This window comes from Amyelois transitella, chromosome 5 (genome assembly GCF_032362555.1).
Source record: "Amyelois transitella isolate CPQ chromosome 5, ilAmyTran1.1, whole genome shotgun sequence".
Lineage (NCBI taxonomy): Eukaryota > Metazoa > Arthropoda > Insecta > Lepidoptera > Pyralidae > Amyelois > Amyelois transitella.
Genome location: NC_083508.1, coordinates 3,125,927 through 3,145,234, shown reverse-complemented (window position 1 = coordinate 3,145,234; position 19,308 = coordinate 3,125,927). Strand labels below are relative to the sequence as shown.

Here is a 19,308-nt window from a genome sequence, read left to right as displayed (position 1 = left end):
AAGGCGTCTAATATAGGCTAATTAATTAACTTGTTATTCTTTTTTAGGCGATGGGCAAGTAACCGATCGCTATTGAAATCTCAATTAAATCTTTAAACCCTACCTCTGACCGTGTTCTTGGCTCTGTCCTCTACGTAACGGAGAGAGACGTGATTATATGTATGTATGTAGTACTTTCAATTTAGTATGATAATGGCCATATTTATTACATGAGATAAATAAAGGTTCGTCAAAGGAGTCTTTGAGATTCTTCATTAAATTGTCAAGGGAGCCTCTGACGACGTAATTACCATGGAAATAGTCACTTATGTTCTGTCAACAGCTTGTTAATTACTTAAGGCGAAATGCTCCTTGTTAAAATAAAATTGTTGTCTGAAAAGTTTCCGTTGCTGAGCGAGAAATGTTAGTATTTATGTATTACAGCAGCTGCTTTCTCGGAGCCTTATAGCCTATATTTTATATTTCTTAAACCTAATTAAGTAGGTTTTATTTGGAGGAGGACAGGATGAAGTGCCGTGTGGTTCCCAGCACCAAAAAAAAGAAGAGGACCATTCCATTTCGTTCCCATAGATGTCGTAAAAGGCGACTTAGGGATATACTTATAAACTTGGGATTCTTTTTTTAGGCGATGGGCTAGCAACCTATTTAAATCTCCATTCTATCATTAAGCCAAACAACTGAACGTGACCTATCAGTCTTTTCAAGGCTGTTAGCCCTATCTACCCCGCAAGGGATATAGACGTGATTATATGTATGTATATAGGATCGGTAGAACCAGTCATGTGGTTTCCAATAAAATAGAAGGTGGCTGAAGGTTATCATAAAACACATTATTGGCGGCTCAATACTATGGGACTTGCGCGTCCTTTTCACGACCAAAGCTTTTAAATATAGAACAAATAGTTCCCAATAACCAACCGAAAACCGTAAGGCGGCTAATTAGTAATGAATTGGCTAATTAATATTACCTTCCCTTAATGGTTCGCGAAATGAGGAACATTTAGAACCTATTGAGGATTTCGAGCGATTTCTAAGTCGGAGCAAGAGAATTTATTCATGGCAATTTCTGATATATTTTATTGCTATGAAAACTTAATAGTAGGAAATTTATCCGATCGATCTTTTAATGCAATTTATTATTTCCGGGGGTCTGATTTACCTAATTAAAATACAAATAATCAGCCTGTTACTAATTTTGTTTTGTACCAGCCATTATTAACGGCGTTTTACCATACACATATCACATCTTTATTTCTTTCGAGGAAGACCATTAAAATTGGAATATTATTCCAGTTCTGTGGGGTAGAGAGAACCCATAGTCAGTACTTAACTTGATGACGATTCCAGAAAGTAAGACTATAAGCGCAGATAGTCAACGTTTTATAAATATGCAGGGTTCATGGCTACTGGAAAGATGTATCCTATCCCTCCGGAAAAGAGGCGTGGAAAACCACGCATAAAAATGCATGTATGTTGAAAAGAGGAGTCCATAATATTGTGTCACAGCCTACAAAAATCGACCTCATCGGCACGATGTTCCTTGCAACGCGATCTGTTACGTTACGTAACATCCAATAACGTCAATTGGTGCTGAGTATTGACGCGTTTGGCGCACGCCTAATGGGCTATTAGCAGTCAGCCGCGCCTCGAAACCGTTCCTTAACCACGCGATTCCGAAATTTATTCTCATAAAAGCTCTGTCAAGTAATATCTTACAGTTAGGGTGCTTGTACACTAAAGAAGTTAGATAGCTGTTAGAGCTACGTCAAATATACGGAGAGCCGACGAGCAAAGGAAAGGGGAACACTTAGGCAAATTATAATACGACTAGGTTTCCCTTATCAAAAAGATACATTACTAATTTATTTATTCTAATCTCAACTCTACACTACCTCGCTAATGATACAGTTCATTCCGAATAAATTTAATTTCCGCGTTAAGTTGAGTCTTATATGACACCTCTATTAAGGTAATTTTGCACTCGCTATTTATGTTCGCCAACAAAAGGATTTAATAAAAGCCAAACTATTTCAATTTGTTCTGTTAAGAATCTTAATTACACGACATTTAATGGGAACCTTAGTGGCTTTTTCTTGGAATCCATTTTGGCAAAGGGGTAAGGTTTTTGCTAAGCGACTAATCTTTTCCTCGCAAAAAAACTAGATTAAAATATAGTTGAATGGTCCATTAGGAAGTTTTTTATGTGTAACTTTTCTCTAAGAATTTATTGCAAAAAGGATAGGGAATTTATAGTAGAGTAAGTTATTTTTTTTTATTTTGTTATCAAAGCATGCTGTGAATGCTTTTTCGTTTACATATGACGAAAAATGTTATTGCTGATGATTCTTTTGAAAAAAAAAACAGCAGTAATATGCTGTTTTTTTAAGAATTAATGGTTTCTTTCGCAAACCTCAACCACATTCATGAATCAATTCAAAAATATGATGCTATCCACATTAAACATAGTTACACGTGCAAGGTAAAAATAAACTAACAGGATTACAGAAAAAAAACCCTGATGATTTGCAGACATTTGCAGTCAATCTGAGTTGACGTAAAGAATACCACAACACTAGTTGTGTGTTAATGTAGTGAATGACGTCATGAATTTTTGTATACGTATGATGAATCATAATGTAGTAAGCGTGGTTATCATTGCCAAACAAATATCTTGTGAGGCTACGCATTAAGATGTGGCTTATCAAAATGCTTGATGCGCATTTCCAAATTCTACCTCGGTCATGTTTTGTATATTAGTTTCGGTAGTAATTTGACGTCCACCAATGTTGTGAAACCAAAAGATTTGAATAAAAATTTTGAATTTGAGTAACTGATGCTCTTCCGGCGAGGAAAAACATCTTTCATCATTCAGCCAGGGTGTTACATACATACATATGGTCACGTCTATATCCCTTGCGGGGTAGACACAGCCATCAGTCTTGAGAAGACCGAGTTGCCGAATACAGGGTGTTCGTAATTGAAATCAAAACCATGAAGGTTTAACAAGATAAATAAGGCAAGGCTCACAATGAACCCAATCTAAATCAAATTGATATCGTCGCTAGAGATACGCCCGGAATTTAGGCCAGTGTCGGTTTCAGTCGAAACAAAGACGACCCATTGACGGCTCTACAGGGCTTTTATGGACTTATAATTAATGGCACTGATCATCGCGCGATTGCCATAGAAATGTGACGTCACGTTGGGAGTTTAACGCCCTTTTTGTAATAATATTTTAATTAGGGTTAATTGAACTGATCATCACGGGGCCGTGGCTGGCTCGTAAATTGCATAGTTAATTAATAGAGTCAACAATGTAAATACATAGATAGCACACATATACATACATACGTACATACATATGGTCACGTATACATATATCAATTGCGGGGTAGACAGAGCCAACAGTCTTGAAAAGACTGAATGGCCACGTTCAGCTATTTGGCTTAATGATAGAATTGAGATTCAAATAGTGACAGGTTGCTAACCCATCGCCTAAAAAAGAAGTTTGTAAGCCTATCCCTTAGTCGCCTTTTACGACATCCATAGGAAAGAGACGGAGTGATCCTATTCTTTTTTGTATTGGTGCCGGGAACCACACGGCACATAGATAGCACTGAGAAATTAAATATGAATACTTTAGTTGGGTCCAAGAATGGTTCTTAGCGGTTTTGACATGTGATAAGAGAGGACTTTTTATCATAGATTTATGTAGCTCGGTCTTACAATATCGGATAATTCAACAAATAAGGCTGTTGTAATTTGTGTTTTCAATATCAATTTATCGGTTTCTGCTTCAATAACTCTTATAAACTTTAGTTACCAAAGTGTTGCTAACATTATTCCTAGAACAATAATAACTATGTAACTTTACAACTATATACCAAAACAATTTACTTGAAACTATATTATCTAGGATACCAAGAATGATTTGCCTTAAAGGATTTATTCCTATTTCTTAGCATCATTCACAATAAGCGTATTATGGGCTTGCTTACTAGATAATAATAAAATATTTTTTATATTTAAGACAGATATACTAAAAAGGCTTTTATGTATTAAGATACAACATACATACATATAGTCACGTCTAAATCCCTTACGGGGTAAACAGAGCCCAGAATCTCTATGAAACTAAATGGTCACGTTCAGCTGTATGGCTTCATGATGGAGTTGAGATTCAAATAGTGACAGGTTGCTAGCCTAAGAGGAATCCCAAGGTTATAAGCCTATCCCTTAGTCGAAGCATCATACGTATGTGTGGATATCATCCTCACTTCTCTGGAGTAGAGAGGAGCCCGAACTGCTTCTAAGACCATGATCCCGGATCGAGTAAGTCAGGTTTTCACACGAAGCAACTTCCGTCTGACCTCTGCAACCTTTACAAGGAAACCTAACAGATAATTACTCAGATCTAGTTAGCCCCGAAGTAAGTTCGAGACTTGTGTTACGAGATATTAACTCAACGATACTACATTTTATAGTAAATACTTATAAAAATAAATATCCAAGACCCAGGCAAATCAGAAAAAGTTCTTTTTTCATCATGCCCTGGACGGTATTCGAACCAGGGACTGGTGTCACAGGCAAGCGTAAGTACTACCGCTGCGCCACAAAGGCCGTCAAATATTAGGCTATGGTTGCACATCCAGATCCCATAAGTGTATGTTTACTATTTATTCTGAAATTGACACATAAAGAAAATATTGTATCTATAGAAGCATAATACATACCACAGTATAGATACATGGATATCATCACTCTTTAATGTAAACTGAACCAGGGATATGGATATCATCACTCTTTAATGTAAACTGAACCAGGGATAAACTCAATTAAAGAATGTCTCAAACTCAATTATTTGCCAGCCGGCTTGTCTGAATGGGGCCGTAACTCATTACAGTTTGGAAAACGCTTTCCGTTTATTTTATTTTCAACCACCAATGCAAAAATGAGGGGTGATATAGTGTGAGAAGTGACATTATATCAAATGAAAATTTTTATTGTTTTTAGATAAAAACTGGTTTTATAATTAAAATCGACAATTAGCTAATAGCCGAACAGTTTCGCATTGTTTAGATCAAAAAATTACACTAAAGCCATTTAAACTAAAATAAATAAATCATAAAACTACAATCACCGTACCTAAAGTGGCAAATCTGTTTACCTACGCCGTTAACGTGTAGGGCGAATTGATGAATCGTCACTTCGGCAAATCGACACTTGTGTAGGTAATGACATTATACCTTTCCCTTGTCACCCCTCACCTGCGACCTTGATCGGGCCGTTCTGCTCACCCCACCGTGATACCGTTCCGCCCCGGCGCCCGATAGCCGTACAAAATGGCACTTGTTCTAGCATTATTACGTGCCATCATTGCCGTGATAGCAGGTTGGCGGATAACACGGTTATTGCCAATTGAAATGACTTGTAAGCTAATTGTTCTTGTATATGTTTGGTTTGACAGTTATAACTCATTGCATCCCTGTAACTATGTCTATATACATATATACATGTATTCCATATGTTCTATTAAAAGAAACCCTAAAAGTAAAATGATTAGCTACCATTATTTGAAAAATGCTGTTTAATATTTAGCAAGAATTTATGAAAATTTCGATAATTAAGATGTCAGATACTCCTGACCTGCTTACGCAACTTTAGTACTCAGAGGAAAATTATCATTTAACGTGTTTATTTAATTAATAAAGTGTCCGAAAATAGTGTCACAAAATGTCTTCAAAATTATCGTTGTACATGTGTGCAAATAAAGGGGCAAATACTTTATAATTTATTCTGTGTTTACGTGCATATTTGTTTCTTGATAAGTATGCATTACAGACAATTAAATTTCTAAATACCTTCGAACTTTATGTCTCAATTTTCATAAAATGGGTGAACCGGTACTCCGGTGTCAAGAGAAACGAAAGCCGTCGGTGAATATGAATGATTTTCTAGTTGGAGTGATGCAATGATAGATTCCGGATTCCGGTGGAAATTGGGAGTGCTGTTTGATAGCGTGGGTGCATTTGGCAATCTGTGAACTCAAATACAAAGCTTTATGAATTGCGAAGTGAATAGGTACTTATAAACAGCATTTCAATGAGTGTAGTTTCCAGAAGAGTTAAATAATAGGAAACGACCATAGAAGGACAAAAGATACTTGTCCCCCTAAAGATCTTAAATATCATGTTAAATATCTTAGCTAACTCTTTTCAGCCAAAACTTTAAAACGACTAGTTAAGAAGTTAGTTAAGTAAGACTTAGTTAAGTTTTCAGCTAAAACTTTAAAACGACTAGTTAAGAAGGTAACGAGAATTACACTCTACAAATTAACCGATTTATTGGACCATAAATAACTAAACAAATTATGAAAACCGACGAGCTTGCATGGAGAGAGTTGTAAATGTGGATAAAGCGAAAGAAGTATGCAGGGATCGTGGGATAGTGGATCCAAATGGGAAGATATGGTCTCTGCCTACCGGAAAAGCGGCGTGATTTTATGTACGTAACTTAACAAAAATTTGAATTAAAGTTTTTTATTAAAAAAACAACAAACAAATTAGAATATAAAACCTCTATTTTGAATATTCGATTGAGAAACAAATGAGTCTAATTTGAATACACACAGTTCGATGGAAGCACTATCAAATGAAATTTAAAGCTATAATCATAGCATTTGCATACGATATGAGGGTTAACGAAGTGACAAATTAATAATAAAGTTCATGCTTCACTTGGCATTAGAAGCCTGGTTCTCCGTGCAGGGCCTAGGGGGAGCGGTGTAGCGGAATAAATAACGTGTGCAGTGGGACGAAAGGCGCGGGAATGCAAAACCGGTAAGAGACGAGACCTTATATGAGCACGCAACAAATCATACATAGTTAGGATGTATAATAAGACTAGATATTTTTGTTCGCGACGAGGTTTCCCTTTTTACCCCGCTCAAGCACGAATTTCGGACTTTTTTTGTTGCACTTCCCTTAACGCTATCATGAGTCGCGATCTTTTAAGCTTACAACTTAGATTAATCTTAAATGATGTTATGGCGAGAAAGACACTCAAAGACAAAAATGTGATAAAGAAATAAAATCCACAATATTACGCAAAATAATGACCGCGTCTAATGTGCACACAACTAATCTGTGTTTTACATAAATTGGCCGAGTTTGCCCATGAAACTTTGTACATTAAGCCTGGGAATGAACGTGAGTTAGAGAAATTCTTACCTCCATTATAATCTACCAAGCAAGCAAAATCCAGCCGCTTTGGACGCATTTATCTTAAGGTACAGTGATTTATCTTAAATACAATCGGCCGCAAAGATGTCAGTCTCACAGTTCTAAGAATTCAGACTGAGGCAGGATATGATAGCGGCCTCTTAAAGCTAACATGATTGACGAAGGTCGATGTATTGGAATTTGAAAAATCCAAGCTTTTTGTTTCACAAATGCAATATAAATTAATGCGACAAATCTAGCAAGTGTAACGTTGTTATCAATGACTCATATATCACTTTATCTGAGCAAATAGTCGTCATCTTCTGACGCTGACTAATAATTTATGGAAATCTTATTATTTGGAGAAGTGAAGAAAAAGATGTGAACAAAATACAAGAATATAAGCCAAAACGTGTACTTCACCGAAACTCTACCGAAATTGAAAAAGAAAAAATTACTTCCGGATACACGATGAGTTCAAGCCGGCATTTCATTTCATGTAATGGCCGAACAAATGCGATTCATTACGCCCTGCACTCCTTTTACACGATTGCACATTATCTCCCAGGTGAATAACCCAGTATAAAGATTTTATAAGAATCTATTTGATTGAATCGATACATAAACTGTAAGGATTTATTTAAAAGGGCCATGACGTATAGGTTGCACTCTTTCTTTTCTGAGTTAAAGGATTTTGGTTGATAACCAAAGCTATTACGACGACAGTAAACATTGTGGGGTATTTACATTTAGACCACATGAGTCGCTTCGTGTAAAAACCAGACTTTATCTCATCAGGGTCGTAGTGATCGTGGTCATAGACGGTGAGAGTTCTAAAAGTGAGACTCAATTGAGGAGGAGGATGAAGAACGATACATTGAAAATTTGTACTGAAAAGATGTCTTTGACTTGACTGAATGAATGAACTTGACTGAAGTCACGAGCTATAAAATAACGATAAATAACAGTTTCTGCGCAAACTTAACCATACCTTTGCGAAAACAAAACACCACCTCCTGATCAATAAAACCAAATAACGCCAAATGAGGTCAGATAGTGGAAAAAATACCATCCACTAATGGTATTCAGGATTATATTGGACTAGGTGACGGCCGGAATATTTCTGGCAACAGGATTGTGAATTGCAAAAATATCTACGGATATCGTGTGCGGATATGAATAAGGTCGTTCAGGCCCTGACCTACTAGGTATTCATCATGATATTTGGAAAATTCCACTCACGTACGCACACTGGTTCGAAAATCGTATATGGTGGACTTAGGGATCAAAGTGCAGCTATCACGCTGATTTTTTTTTTACATACTCCTTTTAACAATAGCTTTGACTTTTGTTAATAAGGTTTTTGCTAAAAAGTGCATTTTCATATTTAAAAAAAATACTGTTTATTTTTTTGTATGGAGAAAAAGTAATAATCATAAAAATCTTTGAAATGGTAATACTGTTAGGCAGGGCCTAGTAGGCGTTATAGTCCGCACAATTCTCAACATTTTATACCTTGAAGTCATATTCATATGTCTGCCGCTTTGGCGTCCACAGCGCTTGGAAATTTTCCTTATTAAATATATAGGCATCATAAACTAAATTACCGTACCCATACTACGTGACCCGTTCAGAGGCGGATGGGTCAGTCTTTTAAAATACCGCACTTGATCATAGGGGGGGGGGGGGGGGGGGGGGATTTCATCATCACGTACACAATATCGCAGAGAGAATCAGAGGATCACAGAAAAGGAGGAGGGGCGGGGATAACAAAATGGATCCTTTTATACGTAGTATGGGTACGTTCCCTTATCTTATTAATATAATATATATATTAAATATAAATATTCTAGATCGAGTATAATAAAAATAGTCTAGACAGGAAACATTGTTTTATATTTTGTAGATCAAGTATATTAGTTAAACTGTCTAGATTTCAAACAAAAATGGACAAAACAAAAATGTTTGCATGTTTTAATAATATATCGTCACAGAAAAATTATTAAAAATGCAACAGAGAACTTCGGCCACTTTTAATATTCTTATACGTCTATTATTTAGTACCATACATTAAAAGTGACTGAATGCCAGACAGATTACCAGAGCCCTCCCCTCCACTGAAAATTATACTACTTAGATTCCATAGCGCTCTTCCATCCCCTCCACTAAAAAAATACTCGACTCTCATTGGTCGAGCCCGTAATCTCGTCCAAAGTGTGATGCATGAACAGGTAGAAATTATATAAAAGAGGCGCGTACGATAAAAAAATCACTAGGATTCGCCAGTCGCTTCAAGAACAATTTCTTCGAGTACGAGCCGACTTCAGTTTCCGCGATTGGGGAAGACGTAGCCACGCCCCCCCAACACCCCGCAAACAATATTTGCGTAGGAGAGGATAGCTCCCGGCGGAAACCCCTGCCAGGACTTCGGGACTGATTTGCTCGCACCCCCCAAGTAGCCGGCCTCCCACCAGCGGGTCTCACCGGTGAAAAGGGGTTGGGTAGTCGGCCCCGTTGTTCCTTCGGCTGCTCGGGAGCGACTCCACTCCCGCGCGTCGTCCGGGCTCCGAAATGGAGCCCCCCCCCCGGGAAGGGGTAGGTGCGGGTCCCCCGCACCCCTCCCCCGACATCGCCCAAACGCATACGCCACCAGCGGCGTATGCTACGCCGACGGGCGTTTTTCACGCGCCCGCCGCCGCCGTCTCCGCCGCTGCTGTCGCCGCGGCGCTCTCTGCCGCCGATGCCGCCGCCGCGGCTCCCGCCGCCGCAGTTTTGAACACCAACACGGCGACGACGACGACCGCAGCAGCATATAATGTAACTGCCGCCGTCACCGCCGCCGTCACCACCACCGTCACCGCCGCCACCACCACCACCGTTGCCGCCACCGCGGCTGACACCGTTGCCGCCGCCGCCGCCGCCGCCACTTCTTCCGCCGCCGCTGCCGCTGCCACCACCACCGCCGCCGCCAGCGCCGTCACCCCGGCCACCGCCGCCTCCGCGGCAGTCAGGACCGCCTTCGCCGCTACCGCCGCCCTCGCCGCCGCATCCACACCCGCGCCCCTCGCGTCCCTGTCCCCAAAGGGATGGATGAAGAGGGACGCGGAGATTCTCGTCCGGCTAGTGAAGGGGAACTGGCTGTCGCCGGGGCTGGCCCAATGGATGGCCGTATACCTGCGCCTCAAAGAGAATGAGGTGCGGGGGGTCGCCCCGTCGGTCGCCGACCTGACGGCGCTGGACTCAGCGAGGCGGGGGGTGATTGCACTCCCCCCCGTCGATATGGGAACGCCGAGGGGGAGGGTAATTACCTCCCTCCTGAAGAGGCCGGCCAGCCCTGATGAAGAAGGCCAAAAGAAGAAGCCGCGCGCCATCAACATGGGGGAGGAGGAGTCCCGCTCCTCCACACAGGAGCCGTCGTCGTCGGGGTCTATGGCGGACCTGACGGTGACGGAAGCAAGCCGCCGCCCCCTGCAGCGCGCGGCTACGATGGCGTCGGAGCGCGGCTCGGAGGCCGCCGCCGCCGCCGCCGCCGCCGAAGCAAAAATGAAGCCTCCGCCGGCCGGGAGATCGGCGATCCCGAGATGGCAGTCCCGGGACCCGCGCCGCGCCCAAGCGGGGGCGGACTCAAATCGCGCGCCCGCCCACGCGTCCGCCCAGGCGCCCGCCCAGGCGCCCATACAGGCGGCCGCCCACGCAGCCGCCCGCCCGCCCGCCCAAGCAGACGCCCGCCCGCCTAACCAGGCGCCCGCCCAACCAGCCGCCCGCCCGCCCAACCAGGCGCCCGCCCAACCGGCCGCCCGTCCGCCCAACCAGGCGCCCGCCCAACCAGCTGCCCGCCCGCCCATCCAAGCGGCCGCCCAACCAGCCGCCCGCCCGCCCAACCAGGCGCCCGCCCAAGCGGCCGCTCGCCCGTCCGCCCAGGCGCCCGCTCAAGCAGCCGCTCGCCCGCCCGCCCAGGCGCTCGCCCAGGCGCCCGCCCAGGCGCCCGCCCAGGCCCCCGCCCACGCACCCGCCCATCGCGCGCCGCCCTCGCTGGCCGCTCCCGCGGTATCATTTGCCCGGGTAGCGGCCGGCACCGGAGCCCCGCTGCCTCAAAGGAAAGGGGCACAACGGGGAGCAGTGCCCCGCGCCCCGCCCACCACCTCGGCACCCGCCGCCTCCACTTCAGCCACAGCTGCGGCCTCCACCACGGCTGCAGCCACCGCAGCCGCCTTCACCGCAGCCGCCGCCGCCTCAGCCGCCCCGTCGTCGGCACAAGCGCCCCGGGAGCCGCGCTACCCTCGTATCTGTGTGGACCACCTACCCAATTGGGTGGCCCACTTTAAGGAAATAAGCCGCCTTCTGGGACGCTCGCCGGCCGCCGTCGCGCGCGGAAGAGGCGTCCACTTCACGCCGAGGGACGGCAACGAGTATCGAGTTGTCCAGCGCTACATGAACACGCTGGACGTGCAATGGCACTCATACTCGTTGCCATCAGACCGACCGTTGAAGGTGGCCATCCGCGGGCTGCCGCCAGACACTGAGGAGGCCGCATTAAAAGAAGATTTGGAAGAGAAGGGCTATGAGGTGGAGGCCATCAAAGCCATCCGGGGCAGGGGAGATCGCCCTGGATGCGTTTTCTTCACCCTCCTGGCACGGACTCCAAATTGCCAGGAGGTGTACACCGTGAAGGAACTTCTCCACTGGCCATCATTGAAGATCGAGGCGTGGAGGGGCAAACAGGGACCCGCCCAATGCCACCGGTGTCAATTGTTCCGGCATTCGTCGGTCAATTGCCACCGATCAATCGTCTGCGTACGCTGCGGCGGGCCCCACAAGGCCACGGAATGCGAGCGGCCCTTGGACCAGCCCGCCACCTGTGCGAACTGCGGAGGACCGCACCCGGCCAACCACTCGTCCTGCCCGGTGCTGCGGCGCGAAGCAAGGAACAGACGGGCTGGCCCAGTCGCTCGCAGCGGTACCGCCCCCACGCCCCGTAACACCACAACCGAGGCAGCGGAGGGTTCTTTGATGGCCCCCGCCAACCCACCGACCGTCAGGGGAGCAGAGCTCCCGAAAAAGAAAAGGAAGAAGAAGAAGAAGAAGAATGCCGCCGCCGTGAGCTCTGCCCCCGTGGCGGAAGAAGAAGCGGCCGTGCCGACTCCCCCGGCGCCGCAACCCACTCCCGCGCCTGCCCCGGCTGCACCGATCCCACCAGAGCACTTTTACGCGCTGGTGCAGTCGGTGCAACAGATGCAGGCACTACTGGCCGCCCTCGTCCCCGCGGCCCCCCTCAGAGGCGTACCCACCCCTAACCTCTAATTATGGATGGTACGTCTCTGAGGATAGTGTATTGGAACGCGGGATCGCTCCAGGGGAAAAAATTGCTGCTGGCCAACTTCCTCCGGGAGCAGCGCATAGACGTCCTCCTCGTCAGCGAGACCCACCTGCGGGATGACCAAAAATTTGGCATCCCGAACTTCATCACTTACCGAAAGGATGAGAAGAGCCCGGTCAATGGACAAGCCTACCGGGGACTTGCAGTGTTGGTGAAGCGCAACGTTATTCACCAGCCCATCCCACACGTGGAGTTCCAGACGATGTACGCCCTTGGTGTGCTCGTCAGCGTCGCCGGCCGCGAGCTGCGGCTGTTTGCGACCTATATTCCGCCAGGGATCACACTCAAAACCAACGAGCTGTGGTCCCTCTTGAACACCACCACGCCAACGCTTGTGGCTGGCGACTTCAACGCCAAGCACACAGCCTGGAACTCCACGAAGATCAACCGATGCGGAAGACGCCTTCACCAGGCCGCTGTGGACCACGACTTCGAGCTGTTGGGGCCGGACGAACCCACTCACACCGACACCAGGGGAGGCTCCGACATCATCGACATCGTGGCCCACAGAGGGCTGACAGCGCTGCCAACACTGCACGTCTACCCGGACTTGCCGTCAGATCACCGGCCGGTTCTTCTCATCCTCCGGGACCTTCCGGCGAGGGTCTCGCTGCCGAGGAGAACGTCCAAAATCAACTGGGACTACTACGGAGAGGAAATTGAAGGCGACAAGGCCAGTGTCGCCTTCAAGAGGGTCTCCACCAGTGAAGAGGTCGAGCTTGCGGCGAGTGCTATCACCCACAGCATCCAGCACGCTCTCGATGCCGCACGGATGCCCGTTCCGGCCACCGCCAAACCCGAGCCGCTCCCGGCGCACATCACCGCGCTACTGGAGCGGAAGCGAAGAATGCGGAGGCTGTGGATGAGTACTCGCTGCCCAACACTCAAAGCCGAACTCAACAAGCTGGTGGAGACCGTAAAGGACAAACTACAGGAGCACGCAGCCAGATCGTGGGAGAACCACCTCATATCGGTGGGCGGTGATATCCCCTCCGTTCACCGCCTCTGCCGGCAGTTGTCGGGTGTGCCACAACCCGTCCGGCCGCTGCTGGCAGCCGATGGCCTCCCACGATTTAAGGCCGAAGACAGGGCTGAGATCTTCGCCGAACATCTGGAGCGTCAGTTCACGCCGAACCCGGTCGTGGACCAGGCCCACCACGACAGCGTCGTCGAGCACCTTCGGGAGTACCTTGCGGAGCCAGTGCCGGAGCATGAAGACGCGGTGTTCTTCACCCCCGGCCAGGTCAAGAGGATCATCCTGAAGCTGAAGCCCAGGAAAGCCCCGGGCGCAGACAACGTCACGAACGAGGCGCTTCGCCACCTACCGCCGGGATTCATCACGGCGGTGACGCGCCTCTTCAACGGCATTCTGCGCTCGGGCCACTACCCGAACATATGGAAAACCGGAAGGGTGATCCTCTTGCCCAAGCCGGGGAAGGACCTCCGCATGCCTGAAAGCTACCGGCCCATCACGCTCCTCAGCGCCCTCTCGAAGGTGTTTGAGAAACTGCTGCTCGGCCTCATGCTGCCGCACATTCCACCGCGCGCCGAGCAGTTCGGGTTCCGGCCTGAACATTCTACGACGCTCCAGATCGCCAGACTCCTCGGCGAAATCTCAGTCGCCGCCAACCGTAAGGAGACCGTGGCTGTTGTGCTCCTAGACAACGAAAAGGCCTTCGACAGAGTATGGCACGAGGGGTTGCTATACAAACTGTCGAAGAGCCCCATTCCAAGAAGAATCATCAGGATTGTGGCCTCCTTCCTGAACGAGCGGAAGATCAGGGTGGCGGTCGAAGACGCCGTATCTTCGGAGAAACCCGTCCGGGCTGGCGTTCCTCAGGGGAGCTGCCTGAGCCCGGCCTGCTACGCCGCGTACACCGACGACATTCCGGTCGCAGATGGAGCCAAGCTGGCCCTCTACGCCGACGACGCGGCGTACTTCGCGGTATCCATGAGCGCGAAGCACGCCGCCAAGAAAGTCCAAAAAGCGCTAGACGCCCTGCCAGATTGGCTCCACAAGTGGAGACTGTCGGTGAACGTGGCGAAAACGCAGGCTCTGATCTCCGGGAACGCCGCCCCACCGCCGCCCCTGACGCTCTTCGGGAAGGACGTGGCGTGGCAGCCACACGTCACGTACCTCGGGGTCAAGATCGACCGTGGTCTTCGCCTGAAGACCCACGTCGACTCAGTGGTGCAAGCAGTGAAGACGGCCAAAGGAAGACTCCGTCCAGTGCTCTCCTCCAGCCTCCCGCTGAAGACGAAGCTCGGGATCTACAAAACGTACATCAGATCCCGCCTCACGTACGCAGCCCCGGCGTGGTACGCCTATGTCGCGGAGACCTACAGGCGTCGCCTCCGTGCTCAAGAAAACCAAAGTCTCCGCGACATCGTCGGGGCCCCACGGTACGTGAGGAACGCGACGATCCAGCGGGACCTTAAATGGGAGGGCCTGGACGCATTCATCTCGCGTCTGGCCAGTGACATGTTCGGCAGGGCGGACAGGTCGGCGCACCCGCATCTCGTGGGCATCGCGCCACTGCACGCTCGCCCGCCGGACCGAAGACACTGGCCATCACCCAGAGAAGCCGTCATCACAGCGAGCACCACTGCAGGCGCCGCACCCGCAGCGCCTGTTGACCCCGCGGGAAGACCAAATTAGTGGCCGCCACGGCCACGCTCAGTGACCTGCCTGCCGCTGCAGGCAGCGATGATAGTCGCTGAAGAGGGCCACAAGCCCTGAACAGCACCCCACATTTCCGCCTGACGGCGGAAATGCAGGATGACAGAATGGAAAAATCACTACCAATTGAACTGTTGAAGAAGATACATCTCCATAAAATCAGTGACGCTCTATTATCATCTACATACCATGACTCGATTTGGAACCAACTTGGACTTCTACATATTTCTACGAGAAGGCGACCTCAAGGATTATAAAAGGCTCCATCAAGCGATTTTGGCTGGTATTCCACTCAGTGTTTGTGACCAAGATTCTGAAGAAATATTAAAGTTTTCAAGATCCATCACTGTCAACTTGAATCGCAGATGGACCGCGGCAAACAGAACTCAGAAAACATTTATGAATAAACATATGGGCTGGTTAGAGGAAAGAATCAAGTGGCCTGTGTGCAATAACCTGAATCTCGCGAAGATTTTTGAAGATACCATAGAGGAAGAAAATCAGCTACCAGAGCCTACAGATTACGTCACTCCATCCACATCTTCTGTTACAAAGGATATGAGCACTTCTACAGAAAGTCCGGTCAGAAAACCATTTTCTGACCTGGGAAACAAGCAAAAAAAAAGACGGTCAGGTACATTAACTGACTATACAGCAGATGAGTTGTCTTTTGCTCTCGTCTCTAACCTGAAATCGGAAGGAAAAATCGACCTTGCCCAAGTGATTGGGCACCTTATGAAAAACCCAGAACGAGCACACGAAGTTCAAACATATTTGTTTCACAAGGAGAAGAAGGAAACTCTCGAGGAAGATCAAGCTTTGGCCCTTGCTACTTCACTGGATTTGTCAAAATGGAGATATTTGACGCTAAGGGCTTTCTTGACAAACTACGAAGGTTCTGCACAGCTTCCTTCGTACTACAAACTGTTGAAAGCTAAGAAGAAATGCTATCCGGATACGTCTGATATTGAAGTAACTGAAGATGGAGCAAAGGTGAAATTGCAGTCATTACTGAATTTGACTGTACAGAGGATCCTGCAAGTTGTTGGCGAACCTCTAAATCTCCCAGATGGACATCTAAAAATGACCAGCAAATGGGGATTCGACGGATCTTCAGCACAAAGTAATTACAGACAGAAAAGCGGGCAACCTGACTTCGATGATTCATCAGTATTCATGACGAGTCTTGTGCCATTAAAGCTTGAGTCTGACAATGTGCTGATCTGGGAAAATCCAAAACCTTCTTCCACGTTTTACTGTAGACCAGTGAAGTTTCAGTTCGCAAAGGAAACCAGCGAATTCATCAAACAAGAAGAAGCTGCGATGAAAGAAGAAATCCGAAACCTGACTGTGTCAAGATGCGGGGAAGTCGAGATCAGTCATGATCTGCACATGACGATGATTGATGGCAAGATAGCTACAATCATCACCGATACTCCATCTGCAGCGACTTGCAATATATGTCTGGCAAAACCCAGTGAAATGAATAACTTACCAGAAGTATTCTCAAGACCAGTTCGGGATGAGGTGTACCAGTACGGACTCTCTACACTTCACATGTGGATCAGAAGCATGGAGTGTCTATTGCACATATCGTACAATATGGACTTCGAGATGTGGTGTGCACGAGGTGAAAATAAAAACCTCAAGAAAGCAAGGAAGGATTTCACGCAACAACAATTCAAAGAGCAGATGGGACTCTTGATAGATATTGTTAAACAGGGCTTCGGAACTACGAACGATGGCAACACTGCAAGAAAATTTTTCAGAGAATACCAGAAGAGTGCACAGATTACGAAGATTGATGAGAATCTCATTAGGCATTTCGCTGTGATCTTGCAGGTCATATCCTCTGGGAATGCCATCAACATCGAGAAATTCCGGGAATATTGCAGAGAGACAGCTGAACTTTTTGTACACCTCTATCCATGGTACAATATGCCAGCAAGTGTGCACAAGCTGCTCATACATGGGGCTGATATTTGCCGACATTTCTCTTGTCTGCCTATTGGAATAATGTCGGAAGAAGCATCCGAAGCAAGAAATAAGGAATTTAGAAATACAAGGGAGCAACACACTCGGAAAATGGGAAGGATTCAGAATAATGAAGACATTCTTCATAACTTTTTAATAACTTCGGATCCATATATATCACACATCAGGCCAAAGTATGCAAAATTCAATAAATTAAAATTATTTTCAGAAGCTATTGACTTATTAGAATCAGCGGTAGAGGAAGAAGCAGAAATGGAGATCGACGAAGTTTCAGTGGATAAGACAAATCCTTTGGAATAATCATCTCTTTAGTGTGCACAATATCACAGCTCTTTTCAGAGCTTTACAACAGCTCTTTTCAGAGCTCTACAAAAGCTCTTTTCAGGGCTACCATCTATATCTTCATATTTCTTGGGCAACATAGTCAATATCTAATGTATAAAATTCTCGCACGGTATAAATTTTGTGTGCTTGTCGCAAAGGTCTTGCTTTAAAAAGATAATCGTTTCATCATTAATAGTATGAAATTTCATCTCAATCAAAAATTTCATCGTAATCCTGACCTCCCCCCCAGCCTTCGTATGATCAAGTACGGGTATTTTAAAAGACTCCCCATCCGCCTCTGAACGGGTCACGTAGTATGGGTACGGTAATTTAGTTTATGATGCCTATATATTTAATAAGGAAAATTTCCAAGCGCTGTGGACGCCAAAGCGGCAGACATATGAATATGACTTCAAGGTATAAAATGTTGAGAATTGTGCGGACTATAACGCCTACTAGGCCCTGCCTAACAGTATTACCATTTCAAAGATTTTTATGATTATTACTTTTTCTCCATACAAAAAAATAAACAGTATTTTTTTTAAATATGAAAATGCACTTTTTAGCAAAAACCTTATTAACAAAAGTCAAAGCTATTGTTAAAAGGAGTATGTAAAAAAAAAATCAGCGTGATAGCTGCACTTTGATCCCTAAGTCCACCATATACGATTTTCGAACCAGTGTGGTACGCCCCGGTTAACCCCATGGACGCCTTTTCGTTACCAATTGTGTGAAATGAGTTTTTCAGTTTGTGTAACGTGACAGACATAAATGACACAGACGGTTGGGCTTTTAATCATACTGGGTTTAAGCATATTGTTTACAATTCAATGTCCACTCCCTAATTCGTAGCGTTGACAAGGCTGTCTTATTATCTGCCTCTTTTACACTTCCTATTGTCTCAAAAATTGAGAGAACGGGAAAATAACACTTATGTCATATTAACTCGTGAATAAGTGTCCTGGAGTAACAAATTATTCTAACTAACTTAAATATACTAATTTACTCGTAATAACTCAGAAAGTAGGAATAGGAATTATGTTGGTGTCTCCAGGCATCCCTAAAGTTAAGTTTCTGTAGCATTTACAGTTTTCAAGTAGCCATGGAGAAAATAATATAATAAATCACGCTTTCCTTACTTACGGGGCAGACAGAGTTAACAGTCTCGAAAACAAGGCCACGTTTAGTTCGGTTGCTTAATGATGGAATTGAGATTCAGATATAATAGGATTTTTAATATTATACATACATACATACATACATACATAAAATCACGCCTCTTTCCCGGAGGGGTAGGCAGAGACTACCTCTTTCCACTTGCCACGATCTCTGCATACTTCTTTCGCTTCGTCCACATTCATAACTCTCTTCATACAAGCTCGGCGGTTTCGGGTACTTTTGACCTGACCCTTTACCAGGACGTCCTTAATTTGATCAAGATACGTTCGTCTAGGTCTTCCCACTCCGACCTTTCCCTCCACACTCTCCTTGTATATCTTCTTAGTCAACCTGCTTTCATTCATCCTCTCCACATGACCGAACCATCTTAACATACCCTTTTCTATTCCTGTAACTACATCTTCTTTCACATCACAACATTCCCTTATCACGCTGTTCCTTATCCTGTCACTCAATTTCACACCCATCATACTCCTTAACGCTCTCATTTCCACTGCATTTATTCTGCTTTCATGCTTCTTTTGCCATACCCA

General features: G+C 46.0%; 2 protein-coding genes across 2 annotated transcripts in view; both read right to left on the bottom strand.

Annotated features, from left to right (window-relative positions):
- Positions 1 to 19,308, bottom strand: part of LOC106138519 (mitogen-activated protein kinase ERK-A) — a 51,446-nt gene that overhangs the window by 27,600 nt on the left and 4,538 nt on the right. The gene's annotated exons all lie outside the window — the stretch shown is intronic.
- LOC132904428 (loricrin-like) lies at positions 8,454 to 10,597 on the bottom strand. Its single transcript, XM_060954814.1, has 2 exons — positions 10,529 to 10,597; positions 8,454 to 10,340 (listed from the first exon to the last, which is right to left on the bottom strand). Exons 1-2 carry the CDS (start codon positions 10,595 to 10,597, stop codon positions 9,459 to 9,461), a joined length of 951 nt encoding a protein of 316 aa, XP_060810797.1. The 3' UTR covers positions 8,454 to 9,458.